This window comes from Amphiura filiformis, chromosome 15 (assembly GCF_039555335.1).
Source record: "Amphiura filiformis chromosome 15, Afil_fr2py, whole genome shotgun sequence".
Lineage (NCBI taxonomy): Eukaryota > Metazoa > Echinodermata > Ophiuroidea > Amphilepidida > Amphiuridae > Amphiura > Amphiura filiformis.
The window spans coordinates 55518869-55535923 of record NC_092642.1 but is presented as its reverse complement, the minus strand read 5'-3'; the positions used below and the strand labels follow the sequence as shown (position 1 = coordinate 55535923).

The 17055-nt window shown below is 38.6% G+C and overlaps 1 protein-coding gene across 3 annotated transcripts in view; it reads right to left on the bottom strand.

Annotated features, from left to right (window-relative positions):
* Positions 1–16475, bottom strand: part of LOC140171850 (uncharacterized) — a 37957-nt gene extending 21482 nt beyond the window's left edge. For 2 of the 3 annotated variants that reach the window (XM_072195178.1, XM_072195179.1), the window contains exon 1: positions 16324–16475. In XM_072195178.1, the coding sequence (XP_072051279.1) occupies positions 16324–16379 (56 nt within the window). In that variant the 5' untranslated portion in view covers positions 16380–16475. Of the gene's footprint in view, positions 1–1744; positions 1881–16323 lie in introns of those variants that run through there. The other variant, XM_072195180.1, reaches the window with a different exon arrangement.
* Positions 16476–17055: the final 580 nt, after the last annotated feature.

Genomic DNA, 17055 nt, shown 5'->3' with positions numbered 1-17055 from the left:
TTCCCAAAATTTTGGGAAAATTTGGAAAATTTTGGCTCGATTACGGAAAAATTGGGCTGTTGTCCGAAAAAATTGAGAAATTTTGAAAAAAGGACCCATTCATATACCAAAATAGGCTTTGAAAAAGGGTCAATGATATACCAGAAGGCTGAAAATGCTACCCATGTTTGCGGCACGTCCCCGTATGGTCATTTGTACTGAGTACCCCCCCCCCCCGGGCCGTAACCATATACTAACAATTGTCTTAGCTAGCTAACCAACATTTTGTCACAAAAATGGTCAATGTTTTGAATGTTTTTATTTTGATGTCAATGATCAACGTTTTTTTCACATCGCAACAGCTTAGAATACAGTGTATCACATTTCACAGTATTAATTACTCGACCAATTTTGATCATGTGGCTGGCACTGGCATATGTTGCCACCAACGGAAAATACAATTATTATCTGCATCTACCTATTGAAACCATATTTCACTTATCAATTATAATTTGACATACCTTTTGATGAGCATGGCTGAATTATGTGTTATATAGTTTCCTAGTTCCAACAAAATCAATGCTTCTAATAAGAGCTAATGCACAACTACACCCAGTTCTTTCCAGTGCAACAAGACAAATGGACTCAATCAGCTATCAGATAAATGCTTTATTTGTTTATCATGGACATACAGCAGGTCACCTGCAAAACATGTGCACTGATCATGTTGATTAATACCTAGATATCACACCTTGATATGATTAAGATACATGCAACATCAAACTGAGGGCGTACTTCGCATACAACACCATGTACAGGCAGGGGGGCTGGCCAAGATTGACTTAATTTATTTATTAGAATTCCAAAGTGTATTTATTGAATATCAAGCAAAATGTTACTGTCTAAATCCGTTGGGGAGTGATATTACACGCCACTGTTTTAAAAGTATGTGTTTTACTCTTTTTCATGCTGAGACGAAAATACCTTTGGTATTTTCGTCTCAGTTTTCATGTGTGGCTACGATTACGTTTATGACATAAAAATTTGCAAATGTGCGCATTGCGCAACATGGTTTATATAGCTGGTGTAACTTGTTATAGCACTCTCGCCTTAGCCCCGACCGGCTTAGTGGCTGTTCAATAATTATGAGCCCTGGTGGAGGGTAAAATGGGGGGGGCTGAAAGTAAGAATTTTTTGACAAGCCAAAAAGGGGGCAAGCAATTTTAACACTTAAAAGAAAAGGAGGAAGGTCAAGCACGCTTTTGGCACATATATTGACACTGTTTAAATAAAATATGCTCTAAAAAGGCAGTAAAACACAGCAGTATTAAACGTTTAAATACCAGTATGCAAAATTTTCCATTGGCATTTGCAAGGGTGAGGGGGTGGAGCGAAGTTTTTTGAGCAGACCAAGACAGGCAATTTTTGGCATGCCAAGAGGAGGGACAAGCAATTTTTTGGCACGCTGTTTGTTGTAGCTGTCAACCTTAATTGCTACATTTTATGAAATTTAATCATAACGGTACAATCCCAGGTACAATACAATCCCATCAGGTACATATAATCACATACCAATTTAATGCTACGTATACTATCAAGTTCTGGATCCGTTCTATACACAAGTTGTCTGTTGAACTTGTACTTCACAGAATGGGGCTTTAAATTGTATCATACAGAGCCAGTACTTCAAAGTACCATGTATCAACAAGTACAATTTAAGTTAATTCCGACGGTTCCTAGATTGAAATTCATGCAACATACATACCTGGCTGGCATTTTGATTTCAATTCAGTGCCACTTATAAGTGCACAAGCTGTACCAAGACTATACAATCATTGACAATCGGCAACTCTTACTGATGCCTAGAAGCATTATGCATAGCACAGCTGTTGATGATACCAGTATGAACATGCATTATACATGGGAGCTGGATTGACCTTTGATTGAACCAGCACCTGGTAATATTATATAGTACAGGCAAACAGAACTACCCCCTCTAGTAACTTTGATCAGAGGAGGGAGGGAGAGACATGATTTTGAAAGATGTAATCAGGGGCGTAGCCAGCTTTCTGGGTCAGGGGGGGCAAAATAAAATTTCGGGGCCCAGAAAAAAAATTGCAGTTGTATCATACAATACATAGAGACTGTATATCTACGAGCTTCCGAAAAGGCCGTAATTGGATGATGATGTGGCAGAAGCTTGAAAAAAAAAAAAGGTATTTTACACTATTTTCGCCTATTATCCGCTAAGCGGGGCTTTATTGTTACAATGTGTGGCAGAGCCTGAAAATTTTTGTCTTTTATACTATTTTGGCCCTGAATTTTGCTAGAAAAGGGGCTCTGTGCCCTTTTTCTTTTCCTTTGCCCTCCTGATTTTCTCTTTCATTTTTTGTCAGAGGGGCACTTTTTTCTTTCATTTTTTGTCAGGGGGCACTCTGCCCCCCCCTGGCTACGCTACTGGATGTAATGTTTTGAAATGTATAAATCTTCATACAAAAAGAGATCTCCAATTTTTTATCTTGTTATGATCATCAGCAATTATGTTTCTTTTTATCCTTGTTTGTTATGTGTGTACATATGTGTGCATTTGTAAACACTTGCAAACAAGGACACACATGTGAGACTGGCATGTAGAGTGGTTTAAAGGTCTTGGACTCTGGTACAAAAGGTCCCTGGTTTGATCCACAGTGGAGGCAAAAATTCATATATTCAATTATCCGCTTATTACGGCATTTGAATTGTGGGGCAGACGCAGGTGATGTCAAGGATCTCGCAGTCAGTTCCAATCAGAGTGCTGCCTTGCCGTTCATGTAGAGTCCGAAGTTTACCGTTTTCTAAAATCCATTTTCCGTGTTGTAATCCGTGTTGTAGAATTTGTAAATCTGTGTCATGAATAAAGCTTAAAATGTATACACAAAGATATTAATGTCATTAAAAGTGTCCAATATCGCGATATGCTCTGATTGGAATATTCTCACAATAATAGGCCGCCTATTACGATGTTTGGAGGGATATAGTGGGTTCATGCCTATATACCTTTATTTCGGTATTATTAAACAATATATTTATAATAAAAATGTACACACAGAACTCATGATTGTTTTTAACATTTATTTCTCTTATCTTTTTAAACAAATTTTGTCACATCATACAAAAATGTAATTTTCCGTGTTGTACCTCCGATTCCCTGATTTTTTTCTGTTTTCCGTAAAACGGAAAACTTCGGACTCTAATGTGGGTTGATAGAATTGTGGACTTTCCTCTCAAAATTTCATTTCGAAGTAATAATCGCTTAAAATCAAAGAAGAAATTTCTAGCCAATACAGTCCTACAAAACATTTATATTGTGCATGAACAGTTGGCTGGCTGTGGACAGAAGCGGGATGGGAGACAATTAGACTGCTGCCCTCATACGCATTGAAAATTAAGTCGGCTGTGGACAGAAGCGGGATGGGAGACCCAAGTATAAGTATATCGCCTGTCACTTTTTCTACATATCGTCATCGTGATAAGGATTTAATATCGCGATATATCGCAGGGCGCGATATCGCCCAACGCTACATGCTGATGCTTACAACTTTCATCATGAGTGGCCCCCCGGGCTTGTTTACGACCAGAAAGCCAGGCATAATTCTTTATGCCCGCCTATTGCTGTTATATAGCGCGTATGTATGAACTTTCTATCAATTCATCTATCTGTGTACAGTACTGTATACAATATAAACAAGAAGGGACCGTTCACAAACACTTGTTAGGGGGGGCTGATGCAAAAAAATTAATTGCAAAAATTTTTGGGGCCCCCCTTTTCAGGTCTCAAAAATTTCAGGGCCCCCCAGTTTTGCTTGAGAAGTCTAGCCAAGAATTTGCTCACCGATAGAGCACATTCTAAGCTAGAGACCATTGCATTCAAAATCTAGTCGGATTCGCTGAAGCATGACACCGTGTAAAGCAATGGAAGTAAACACAGCTGATCATGATAGGCGATCGCATCAAAAATCTTGCTAAAATTACACCCAATATCGCTCCAGCCCATTTTTGACCAAAAATGAACCATTTTCAAGGGGGGGGGAAATGCAATGTGGGATAGGTGGTAGATTTGTTTAAGGCCACGCGTTTTGAACTGGTAGATTTTCGCGTGACATGAAAAGTTCACTTTTTCTGTTCCGAGAAATACGCCAATTTTCATTTGAAACTAATTATTTCAGTGGTTGTGTATGCTACTACAGGAAAAGTATACATATTCTGCAAGGAAATTTCACAAGGAATCCAAAAATGACATTGTTTTTATGGGGGCTAATGGTTAGGGAGATATTGCAAGAAGAAAGTGAGATTTTTTATGAAAATTTTTCTGAATTTTGTGTGATATTTTTTTGTTGATCTTATACCCCACATCAAAAAGAACATTATATTTGAGCTCTATAGAGCTAGAGCTTTCAGAAAATGTGTACTTTTACTATGCTACCTGCTATAGATTTTCCATGGCGCGAACATTTTGTCGGAACGCATAAAAATGTACAAATTTTTTTCAAACTCTTAATGATATTGATAATGCATGTACAAATAATTACAATTTATGTTACAAGACACAATTTTGCACAAAAACACATGTACAATGTTTTCTAACTGATTGATAAAGGAAAATTTAACAATCTTTTGTAATAATGGGGCAGTTTAAAGAGAGAATCTAGTACCGGTATGTTACACGGAAATGGAACACATGATCTTGCATTCATCTACGGACTTCAGAAGGTACAACTCTGGTGAATTTCCTCTGTTTTGTAAATCCACACCTACATAAAGAACACTTTCCTTGGGCACTATGGTTTCCTTCATAAGTTTCTTATAAAAGCAATCTTCTCTGGTGGTTTTAGTATAGAGCCCATAGCCTTCAATAACTTTTGCACTGGGAAATTAGGTGTGTCCATATTCTGAAACATGGATAGTTTCAGTTAGTTTGATGAGTGATGACACCATCAGATGTAACATGAAAGAGAAAATATTCTCTGTTACTATCTGATGATGGCGTTAGTGCTACAACAGAGTCTTTCCAAATTAAGTTTGTAAGCGCATCATTGTCTCTTTATCAATTCCTCAGAAATGCCCATATTGTCATCATCAAATTCTTCAGTATCTGTTCCAAATATGATGGAACAAAAGGGTTCCACATAGCCTGTGATGGTGGCATTATTGATCTTACACATGGTAAACTAGGCCTAGGTCAGTGTCACATTCACTCTGTTGTGATTTTTGCCAAAATAATTACCAGAGTGTTCAGTTCAGATTTGATTTTTTATTGCAAATTTTGCTCAGCACTTTTGTCCTTCTTTTTCTTCGCATTTAATAGTCTGTTGGCTTGTGCAAAGAAAGCAAATTTTTGGGTAGATTCTTGGCAACCATGTTTAAACACATCTAGAAACATCACTGATTAAGAATAAAGTGGGTGCCAGTTTTTCCATTAACATTTAGAGCCGCCATTTTGAATTTCAAAATGGCCGCTAATTTTTTGGAAAATTACAAATTAACCATAACTATTCATTCAAATGTCATACAATATTGACTATATTCAATCTAAATTCATATAAATGGGTCAACGGTTCATTGGAAACAAAACAATACCCCTAGAAATACTCTACATTAGCAAAAAATCCAAGATGGCCGCCATATTTTATGCTTTTTACGTAAAAACGCCATAACTTTTGAACCAACGGACATATGAAGATGATTTTAATGACTAACCATATGTTTTGGCATTTGGGGATTACTGGCAAGGCATCCGCATCATCTGAGGTGTGTAGGAGCGAGTTATAAGCTGACCACAAATGCACTTGTTGCATTTCAATGCGTTGATTGGCTACCAATCCTTCAGGTTCTTGGGTGGTTTCTGCAAATTCATCTGTGCTTGAATCGAACAAATCTGGAACTTCAGATTCAACGCCAGGTAAGTTGATGTTTGTTGACGAAGTTTCCTCTGTTACAGTAACGAGCTATCATCCAAGCAAGGTCATTGACTTGTGAAGCATCGTACATCTCATCACATACGCCCATCTTGTAGCTGGCATACTGTGGACTACTACCGAATGGCCCACGTTAGTTGCTGCCTTGGATCAGCTGACTAAATTGAACGCAGTTGTGTCTAGAGCAAGCAGTAATATCGTTGTGACTTTAGACATGGATTTATGCAAGAGAGTTGTGAAACTCAAGTATCTATATCCAGAGTTCAAGAACAAGTGGGTGTTCAGCCCAGGAGCATTCCACACAGTGATCTGTGCACTTAGCTGCTTGGGAAGGACAATTGAAGGTAGCGGTCTTGACGATGCATGAGTAGCGTGACTGTATCACAGATTTTAAATGGCATTCATTACAACAGAGCGATCATATCAGGTTCTCTTCAATCGCTGGTTGGAGGAATTCCTTGAGGATCACCCCGTTGTACGTGACACCCTGGAAGCCAACGTTAAGCAGCTGACTGAAGCATGCAGAGATAGAACAGGCGTTGCTGAAGCACACCAGGCATTCTTAATGGAGATAGAATCCTTGAATCTTGAGAAACAGCTACGAGAGTTCGACGCTAATCGTAAGACAGACCCAATATAAATGGGCTAGGATGTACATGCGACAGGTAATGACACTGTTATAGTTCCAAAGGGCTATACGGGAAGGTATATAATTGGCACCTCTACTTGGCATCACTGGAGCATCTTTGCAAGAACTTCTTTGCCTATTCTAGGCTAGATTATGCTCAAAGCATTCCAGAGTTCATCGCACGCATGGCTGCCATAAAAACATCTGATCCAGAACTATGGCATAGCTTCACCGACGGCGAGTTTGCAGTAAATACTAGCAACCATAATTCCATTCACACTAATTGGTGTTGATCAAGCGATGGAACACCTCAACAAATCAACAAAACGCCAAAGAGGGATCTCTGGAATAACAACATCTCCAGCAACGCTCTTGAAGTTTTGTCTCACTGCTCCGGAGCTGGCACGGCTTTCTAATGAGACCGAACAACTTGTAGCTACTACTAACACAACTGCACCACCACAGCAGCATCATCTCTCTCAGTCAAAAATTGATCGCCAAGAACGCTCCATTGCACAGCTGAAGGCAGTGTTAGTGCCCTGCAACTTATTCCAAACGGAGGCTGGTAGCGAGAACTCAGAATATAAAGGCTGCATGTTCAAACTCATGTCAAAGGAGATCATCCCTGACGAAGTTCAACAGAGTATCCTAGCAACAGAGGAGAATGGCATGGACAAAAAGATGTTTCTCGCCAGCAGCAGCACAAAGGATTCGCTAACTCTCTACCTTTCCCGTCAGCTCATCCGCTACAGTTACGTCAAGGTTATGACTGCAACACGGAAGGGAGTCATGACGAATTATGAATGTGAAACAATGACCAGTGTCAGCACTCAGGAAGAGGCGGACACTCTTATGATTTATTATGCTATAGAAGCTGCAAGCAATGGGATGAATGTCCACATTTATTCACAAGACACAGATGTGCTACTTTTGGCCCTACGAAGAACACCACTACTTGGCAACCATTTGGTGCTAATCCTGGGAACAGACGAAAGACAACGCAAAGTCTTCCTGCAGCCTATTATGACAAGCTTGGCCCAGAGAGATCAGCAGCTTTGATCAACTGGCATGCTCTCACAGGCTGTGATACGACAGGACATATCCAAGAGAAGGGGAGAAAGGAATGCTTTACAACTTTCCTGAAGGCCATGCAGCCCCGCAATTCTAAGAGCACTAGCTGGTCTTGGCAAAGGAGAAGAACCATCCGATGAAGTTCTATGTGGATGTGAAGAGTTTCTTTGCTCTCTTTTCTGTCCAACATTGGGCAGGCAAAGATGCTCAAATTGTTTTTGTTCGAGCAACTCAAAGATGAACAAGGAGTTGACAAACTGCCACCGACCCAGGGAGCATGGGTTGAACATATACGCCGTGCCCATGTCCAGGCTAATATCTGGCACCAGGATATGGTATTGAACCCTGACCTTGGGGTGGCGAAACCTAGACAACCTGATGGTTCTTTCTCAGCTCGTCAGGTGTAACAGAGAGAAACTGAAGTGCTCGAGAAGGTGCTCATGCAGAGGAAACAATATAGTCTGTACCAAACTTTGCAAATGTGGTGGGGAAGGCGACAGCTGTATGAACATTACACCACAATTGATTGGTGAAGATCTACAAGATCATTGTTAGAATGACAATTAGGAACAATTAATCAGTAACGTTGACGCCTCTGATTCATACATTACATAGCATTTAAAGAATACACTTTTTCCAGGACGCTCAAAGTGCGTACAAAACTTGAAGAAGAAAAAACAATTCAAAGAACAAGATAATAATGGAAAGCAAACAATTAAACAAAGAGATGAGTTTTAACATACTTGTTAAAAATTGGAAGCGGGGTGGATGGACATTCTAACGGCAAGAGGTAGATCATTCCACTGTAAAGTTTTATGGTGAGATTGGACGCCAAGCTTAGTACTCGTGTTAGAAAACATGTTCAAGCAAATGTTTTCTAGTCAGAAACGAGTCTCCAGTATTTCTGCTTTAAAGAACTGGGCCCGAGCACTATACTGCACAACGCTCTAGGTGGAACAAGACGTGCAGGAATGGGTGTGCGCATGAAAGGATGCTTGCTGTTTTCCTTTAGTTTTGCTTAGGTATTCTTGCGCAGCTGCTTTGAAGCTGGTTGAGTCTTGTATTTGAATGATTCATTGGGGTATGTGATTCCAGTATATTACAGTTCTGGGGAAATCTATATGAGTATTTGATTATCTGGTATGAATCAGAGTAAGAATGCCGAGATTGACGTAGGCTTGGTTTGAGTAGGTGTTCCACCGGCAGGGCCAGGTAGCCCTGTATGGTTTTGTGGAGTAACATAGTCTATTTGTGGTTCTTTTGTCTTGAAGCGTGTCCCAGTTTCAGACCTTAATGAGTTTAGTGATGCTAATCGTTTTATCATAATTGTGTTTGTTGAAGACTTGCCGTGTTCAAGGACAAGGATTATGTCTCCATATCAGTGGAAGAAACCTTACTTGGAACCTTACTCATATAACCTTTCATGCCGACGTAGCCGCCACTACTTTACTTACAGTACTTTTAAGCTATTATTTGCTATGTACTACTAGTCAAGCTTCACCAGGTTTTTACTGAACTTTGGTCAGCATTATCATCCGTCTCCAGTTATGTTCATGTTCATCCACCGCACCTCTCCTGTACATCATCACGAAGGTAGCTCTGCAGTAAACATCACAACGCAGAAGTGACTCGTCTGCTCTAGTCAGAAACGAGCCTCCGAGTATTTCTACACAAAGAACTGGGGCCCGAGCACTGATGAATACCTCAGCATCGCTGGATGCATATGTTTTTGCTGACTATGAACTTTTGCCTTGTTCTAGGATTATGTCTGACACAGCATTATATTTCAAGACCTTATCATTATATTTCATGGCCTTATTTTGCGGCACGTCTCCGAATCAGTAGAAGAAACTCTACTTGGAATATATATACTAAAAGTGTTCCAATCATAAATACGTTGTTATTTTTGGAATCCTCATATGCCAAAACATATGGTTAGTCATCAAAAGTATTTTCCTATGTCCATTGGTTCAAGAGTTATGGCATTTTACGTCAAAAGCTTGAAATATGGCGGCCATCTTGGATTTTTGCTATTTAGAGTGTTTTTAGTGTGCTTAGTTTGTTTTCAATAAATCATTGACCCCTTTATGTGAGTTTATGTAAAAAATAATAAATATTGTATGACATTTGGATGAATAGTTATGGTTAATTGGTAATTTTTCCAAAAATATTGGCGGCCATTTTGAAATTCAAAATGGATGCTCTAAATGTTAATGGAAAAACTGGCACCCATTTTTTTCTTAATCAGTGAAGTTTCTAGATGTGTTTAAACATGGTTGCCAAGAATCTACCCAAAAAAATGACAAGTTTGAAAAATATCACGTAAGCCTATAGACTATAAGGCTCCAGCCCAAACAATTCTAAAACTTAATTGCTTTTAACTTACTATAGGGACAAGCAAAAGTATATAATAAAAAGTATTAATTAATAATTTCACCAACTAGAATACATACGACATGATTTTACCAATTTTGCGGTGTGAACATTTTGCCTTTCTGCAAGGCAACAGTCGTAATTCTGCTCCAGGGCTCCATCAACTCCCAACCTCTAAACTTTAATAAACTGATTATAGGCCTAAATTATACAGTTATCTTTAATAATGCACATGCCAATGATGAAATGAAAGTTAAATTAGCTGAGTTAAATCATTTCAGGTAGGTAACAAGCTATTGGTAAATTAGCAGAATCCCATCTAAATTTTGACGTGTGGGAGCCACCGTGTGGGAGCCACGGCTCCACCCTGTCATTTTTTTACAGTTTACATGGTATGTGCAAACCTATGGTACCAATTCAAAGAGCTCATCAATAGCTTTAATTTGATATGTATTTTACCTATATAGGGTATCATGATGTGAACTAAAATTGGCAAGAACGTATAAAAATCTCGCGCCAATGTCACGGCTCCAGGCTATCAGTGTACCAGTTCAAAACACATGGCCTTAAACTATATATTCTTAATCTATGGGACTCAATATTAATAAGGAATCAAAAACTTTTCTAGGGTCTTGCATCATTAGATATGAAATTGCACACTCAAAAGACTGAAAATTAGACCATTTTATCATGGCTCGGAACATAAAGCCATTTAATTTTAACAACTTAAATGTTAGGCATTTTGGCAGTCTCATCCGTATTGATGTTGCTGAATTTATTTACTACAATCCTTAGGGTATGCACTCTCACTTTATTGCCATGGACTGATTATCTTTCAGTCCATATCATGACGGACTTCTGAAAACTATTCAATGCGACTTTGGTTGTGCGCGTCAGAAGCGCAACTGACTATGGCGCCGTGTGCCAGCGTCGTTGTGCCGCGCCGCTGTGACAAGATCGCGCTCTGAACTTCTAAAAACAACAAACTCGGTCAAAAGGTCGGTCTATTGCCATTTGGTCTAATACCATTTGGTCTAATTCCCGTTTAGTCTATATTCAATTGTACCAGAAAGGCTAATTGCCACTTAGTCTAATAATCATACAGTCTAATGTCTATTTAGTCTAACATTGTTTGGTCTAATAACCGGTGTGTCTACTAACCATATAGTCTAATAACCATTTGGTCTAATATTTCTTCAATAACCGTTTGGTCTAATAACTGTTTGGTCTAATAACCGTTAGGTCTAATACTCGTATGGTCTAATAACCATTTAGTCTAATACAATTTCGTATATTTATTAATAAACTAAAAGCTTGTAAGACTAAAATGGTTTGTAGACTAAATGGGTATTAGACCAAATGGCTATTAGACCTATTGGTTATAGACCAAATGGGTATTAGACTAAATGTTTGTTAGACTAAATGGTTTTAGACTAAATGGTTATTATACTAAATGGTTATCGGACCAAATGGTTATTGGACCAAATGGTTATAGGACCAAATGATTATTGGACGTAGTGGATATAGACCTAATGGGTTTAGACGAAATGGATGTAGACGAAATGGATATTAGACCAAATGGTATTAGACCAAATGGCAAATCCCCAAAAGGTCAATTTAGACACAACTGCGCATGCTCTATGCCACAGGAATCCTGTTGCAAAATCCGTCACTTTTTTTCCACGTAGTTTTCTCAGTCGTCAATCCAGACGGTTGACGACTGAGGGCAGCAGTCTATCCCCAAATGGTTGACCTAAAAAAAAAAAATTTTAAAAAAAATTCAAGATGTTTTGTATTTTAATATGAAAATTGATACTTTGTATTCATGTCATACTCTAAAAAAAAAATAAAAAAACATAAAAAATTTTTTTTTTTTTTTTTAGGTCAACCATGAATGATCCTAACATTTAGGTCTAGGTCCAGGGACACTACAAAACCGAAAAAAAAAAAACTTTAAAAAAATATATAAATAATGGGTAAATTACACTGTGCAATGTCAATGGTTTCACTTTCACTCTGCATGCAAGTCAGTGCAACCAATGTGCATGAATATCATCATTAATGTTTGCTTGACTGTTGCATGGTTGACAACAGACTGCCTTACTAGCCTGTATCACGTTTCAGCGAAAGAACGTCTGTAGTACATACCTGTTTTTAATGACGTTGCAAAAATGTTTCTATTGTCAGCAATAACACCTTGCATGAAACTTTTGAGTTTGTATGGAGCACGTTCGTACACATTATAAATAAGTGAAATCAGAATATCCTGATTACGCAATTTTTTGAAGTAAAAAACGAGATCCAAAATTTTGAAAAGCGAGAAATGGCATTATAGAAGCTTTCAAAACGCCCGAAAATGTGAAAAATGTAAACCAACCTGTCGACTATTGACATTGAATTATGTTTTATAGTCAAAATATTCCAGTAATTCAATAAATATAATGATATTTGGCCTAAACTTGAACTCATTTGAAATGAAATGTCAGTTTTTATTGAGTAAAGCATTGCTTTTTCACTCGACCTTGTGGTTGCAATGCTGTTGAATTCTGCACTTTGGCGAAGTTGGAACTGCATTTTAATGGAATTCGGCGAACTTTTATGGCATAAAGCAACATTTTTAGAGTAAGTGCAGTTAGTGCACTGCTTGAAAACTTTTTTAAAAAGCGATATAGTTGGTTAAGGTGGTTATGGAGGCATTATAAAAGTGCTCTAAGCATGTTTTAAACAGATTAATTGAGTAGAGCAAAGTACACTGATCAATATGCCTTTTGTTTGGAGTCAATCGGACATACGGTTTTCAAAATATATCAATTTATATTTTCTTTGTATCTTATTGTTTTTATCAATAATCAATAAAGTTAATGAGCTAAAATGACTGGAGAAGCTCATTAACATATAATTTTTGCCAATATTTTGCTAAAAATCCATGCATAAATGTTCAGGGTACTTTTATTTTGCATAATTTTGCCCTGAAACTTGGTCAAAGTGTTTCTAATATGTACTAAAGTATTATATAGCGAAGCCGCCCCCTAATCTGCATATTTGCATAATTAATTAGCATTTATGCAAATTAGCTCATTTTTAATGATGCTTACCGATCGAGTCGCCTTGATGGTGTATTTCCGAACATTTTGCAACGTGGTTGAAAAATATTTCCAAGACGCGAGTATCGCCATTAAGCATGGCCCGGTAACCTGGATAAAATTTCACATAATCGATCGTCCAATTCTAGTTCACCTGAGTGATCACGTGGTTTGCGAATGAAGCCGAATGAACGGTATCGGTGTCGGAACAAGGATTGTTACTTGTAAACAAATCGTTTACCGCACGCTTTCAAGAAATTACATTTACGATCTTTTGATAATTAGTTAGGGATCGTTTTATTTAAACCTCTGGCATGAGAGATTGAGAATGTGGGTTAAAGATAAGCCACTCTGTGTTCTCATTTTGGCAACTAAAACAGGCTTCTCATAAAGCTTAAATTTGCGGGCCATTATGCTGGCCATCCATGGATTTGAAACATGGCGGACATACCAAGCACCCTCGCTACGTTCGGGTCTGTGAGGGTGCTCGACCAGGCATAGTTGGAACCATTGGATTACGGAAGAAATTGTTTCGGAGTTAAGGCACGCTAAAAGTAGACCATTTCGGGGGCTGTATTTGGTGTACATGTGTCGTTTTGAACAGAGTAAAAAACCACCATTTATTCGCTATTGCTGATATATACTTGCCGAATCATGTACCTTTGACTTTGACGAATACTTCGCAACGCTTCCAAGGTTGAAGTCAAGCGCTAAAGGGTTGTGAGGCGTGTAGGTTGCTTATTCTTGTTCTTTTCTCAGATGGTCTGTTACTTGTGTCTTGAAAGTGGATGTTACTGGGATGTTTACTAATTGTTCAGGCAATACGTTCCATTCATGAATTGTTCTTGGAAAGAACGAATCTTTATAGCAGTTCTTCTTTGCTCTTGGTCTTAAGTAGGCTTGACTGTTGTTATGACGAGTGGGGCGGACGACCGGTGTGAGAAACTTTTGCGCCGGAATGGCAACCTGGCCTGTGTTGACTTTGTGTAGCATAGTCAACCTTGTTGCCTGCCGACGCATTTGGAGAGTATCCCATTGTAGTGTTTTTTCTCCGTGACGCTACTTGTTCTACCATAATCTCGACATGCGAATCTTGCTGCCTTACACAATGTACGTTGGATTGATTCCACCTTCTGTATGAGTTCTTTGGTCGTAGGATCCCACACACAACAGCTATATTCAAGGTGCGGTCGCACCAGAGCTTTTAGAGAAGTTGTACATGGATGTAGATTTCTACATACTACTCCAAGCACTCTTTTTGCTTTTGCAACGGTGTGATTTACATCATCCCATTTTAGGTCTTTTGTGAGGTGAATACCCAAGTAAGTATGAGTCTCTGTTTCTTGAAGAGTATTTTGACCAAGTTTGTATTGGTGGTCTGTTTTTTCCTAGAATGAGTTATTTTTAGGGTGAAACATTTCTGCACATTAAACTGCATCTGCCAGGTTTTTTGCCAGACATCCAGTCTATCCAGGTCTTGCTGGAGGGTTTCAACATCAGAGTTGTCGTGGATGGGCCGATGCATTACACAATCGTCCGCGAACAAACGGACCTCCGACGAGATGTTATTCGGGAGGTCGTTCATGTACGCTAAGAACAACAACGGTCCGAGGACGGTGCCTTGGGGAACGCCCGATCTAACCGACACCCACTGTGAATGATCGCCATCCACGACAACTCTCTGTTTCCGCCTTGTGAGAAAATTTGACACCCATGTATGTGTCCTTCCAGTAACGCCATAATTTTGAAGTTTGTGAAGTAATCTCATGTGTGGTACTGTGTCGAAGGCCTTGCTAAAGTCCATGATGACCATGGCAACAGGCATTTGGTCATCAAGGGCTTTAGCAAGGTCATCGACTGTGAGGAGTAACTGACTTTCACACGAGTGGTGTTGGCGAAAGCCATGTTGTTTACTGGTTAGAATATGATGCTTATTGAAGTGGTTTATGATGTTGCTGTGGATAATGTGTTCGAGTAACTTGCAACATATAGGGGTTAATGACACTGTAGGTATGCTACAAAAAATGTAGGTGAATTCAAATTTGCCATCAAACTGCATCATTTTATATATCAAATTAAAGCCCTTGAGTAAACAAAGCCAAAACTGACAACCTTTTTTTTCATAGCACTTTCCGTAGCAAAGTTACATCTTGTCAAAGATTGACTTTCATCAAAAAGATTCAGCTAGCAAAATTCCCCAAAACGGCATTTTGGGGTGTTTCTAGATCTTAGTCTCATTATGATAGCAGCTTTTTTTAATGGAACTGCTATCAAAATCCCGCTAAAATTCCATGTGCGATTGTCTTATCACCATAAAAAAATCATATATTTGGGTCAAGTGAAGTATAGAAAACATATTTATGTAGGTTTCCTTCTTCGGCCAGTTGATTTAAATTTCTATGTAAATATACATTGACATATTCGGCGAATTTGGCTGACTAGCAAATAGGTTTACCTGGGATACCTAGACACTGGGCGGTAGTTTGAGGCAGTTGCTCTATCACCCTTTTTGAATATAGGTGATATATTGGCGGTTAGCCAATCAGAGGGCAGTGAGCCAGTAGACATTGATTTTTTAAAGATGTGTGTAAGCGCCGGTGTGAGTTCTTTAGCAAATGTTTTTAAATTTTTTGCAGGACACCATCCGGGCCCGGTGCCTTGTTTTCATCTAGGTCACCGAGCAGCTTTTGAACGCCATCTTGGTAAATTTCAAAATCTGGCATTGGTGGATATTTGTGATGACTTGGTACATCCACCATTGGCTCTTCATTCGTAAACACAGATATACCATGTACATTGTGTATAACTAGTCCGAATAATCAGACCCAGAACAAAATATTAATTTCTGACATGATCCTGTTCTGGGTCTGAACTGTTTCCATATGAAATCTTGATGGCAAATTGGACAATAGTCTAGAAGCACATGGTTCTACGTCCGTGACAGCTTTTTAATCCCTATTCATGTTACGTGAATCACGCTATTGTGGACCATCCTTCTGATACTTGAGTGTTTGGACAAGCGGAACGGTCTTTTGTCTACCTCTCTGTTTGTAAACAAACCAGGATGTCGAAATCGACATCCTCGTCGAAATCGACATCCTCGCCGAATACGAAAGTCAGCGTAATAGTACGGCACTAGTGTATAACAAGGTATTGGTACATGATGATGAGACAAATGCAAACAAGGTTTCAACCGAGGGTTTCAAGAATGTTAGAATCAGAATGTAATACTTACGGAACATTGCACTTTGCCTTCTTCGTCTCAGGTTCTCCTGATCCGTTTGCAGACATTCTTGTTTTTCAGTAGTGTACCTTGGTAGTTCCTTATAGGTGCAGTGCACACAACAACGTGACCCTTCCTGTTGAAGCGTGAAAGATAAAGAAAGTTTTTTGTGTTTGTTGCTCTATTTTTATCGTCAATTATATTTGATAGTGCGGTTGATGAGAAAAGATTATATAGTATAGTTGTAAAAAACACCTATTTTCTTCTTTAAATTATATATTTTAAAACCAATAGCATCCCTATTAACATAAACTAATATGTAATTAACTCCAGAATTACAAACGCTATCATTATTGTTTAAAAGCTCATAAAATAAATATAATTTATTTTCATTAATTAACTGAACAAACACCAACTGAATGGAGCTGAAAACACATGCTTTGGGCGCGTTTGGGCGCATTACAGGGGGCACACCACTAAATATTTGCATATAGAGTAATTTAATTTACTAGAAATAAATAGAGTAAACGATGAAATTTAATAAAAAATTGTGGTTTTTTTCTTAGCCAATCAAGTTGAACTTTAGAGATACGGGCACCTGAACAACGCCCTTTCGAATTTCAAAAAAACATTTTCTAAAAAAATCAACTGATTTCACCACATGCGTGTTACGAAAAGAAATGTCTAGTTCCAGCCTTGATATTATTCCGCCACCACCAAATGAACAATCAATTCATTTTTGAT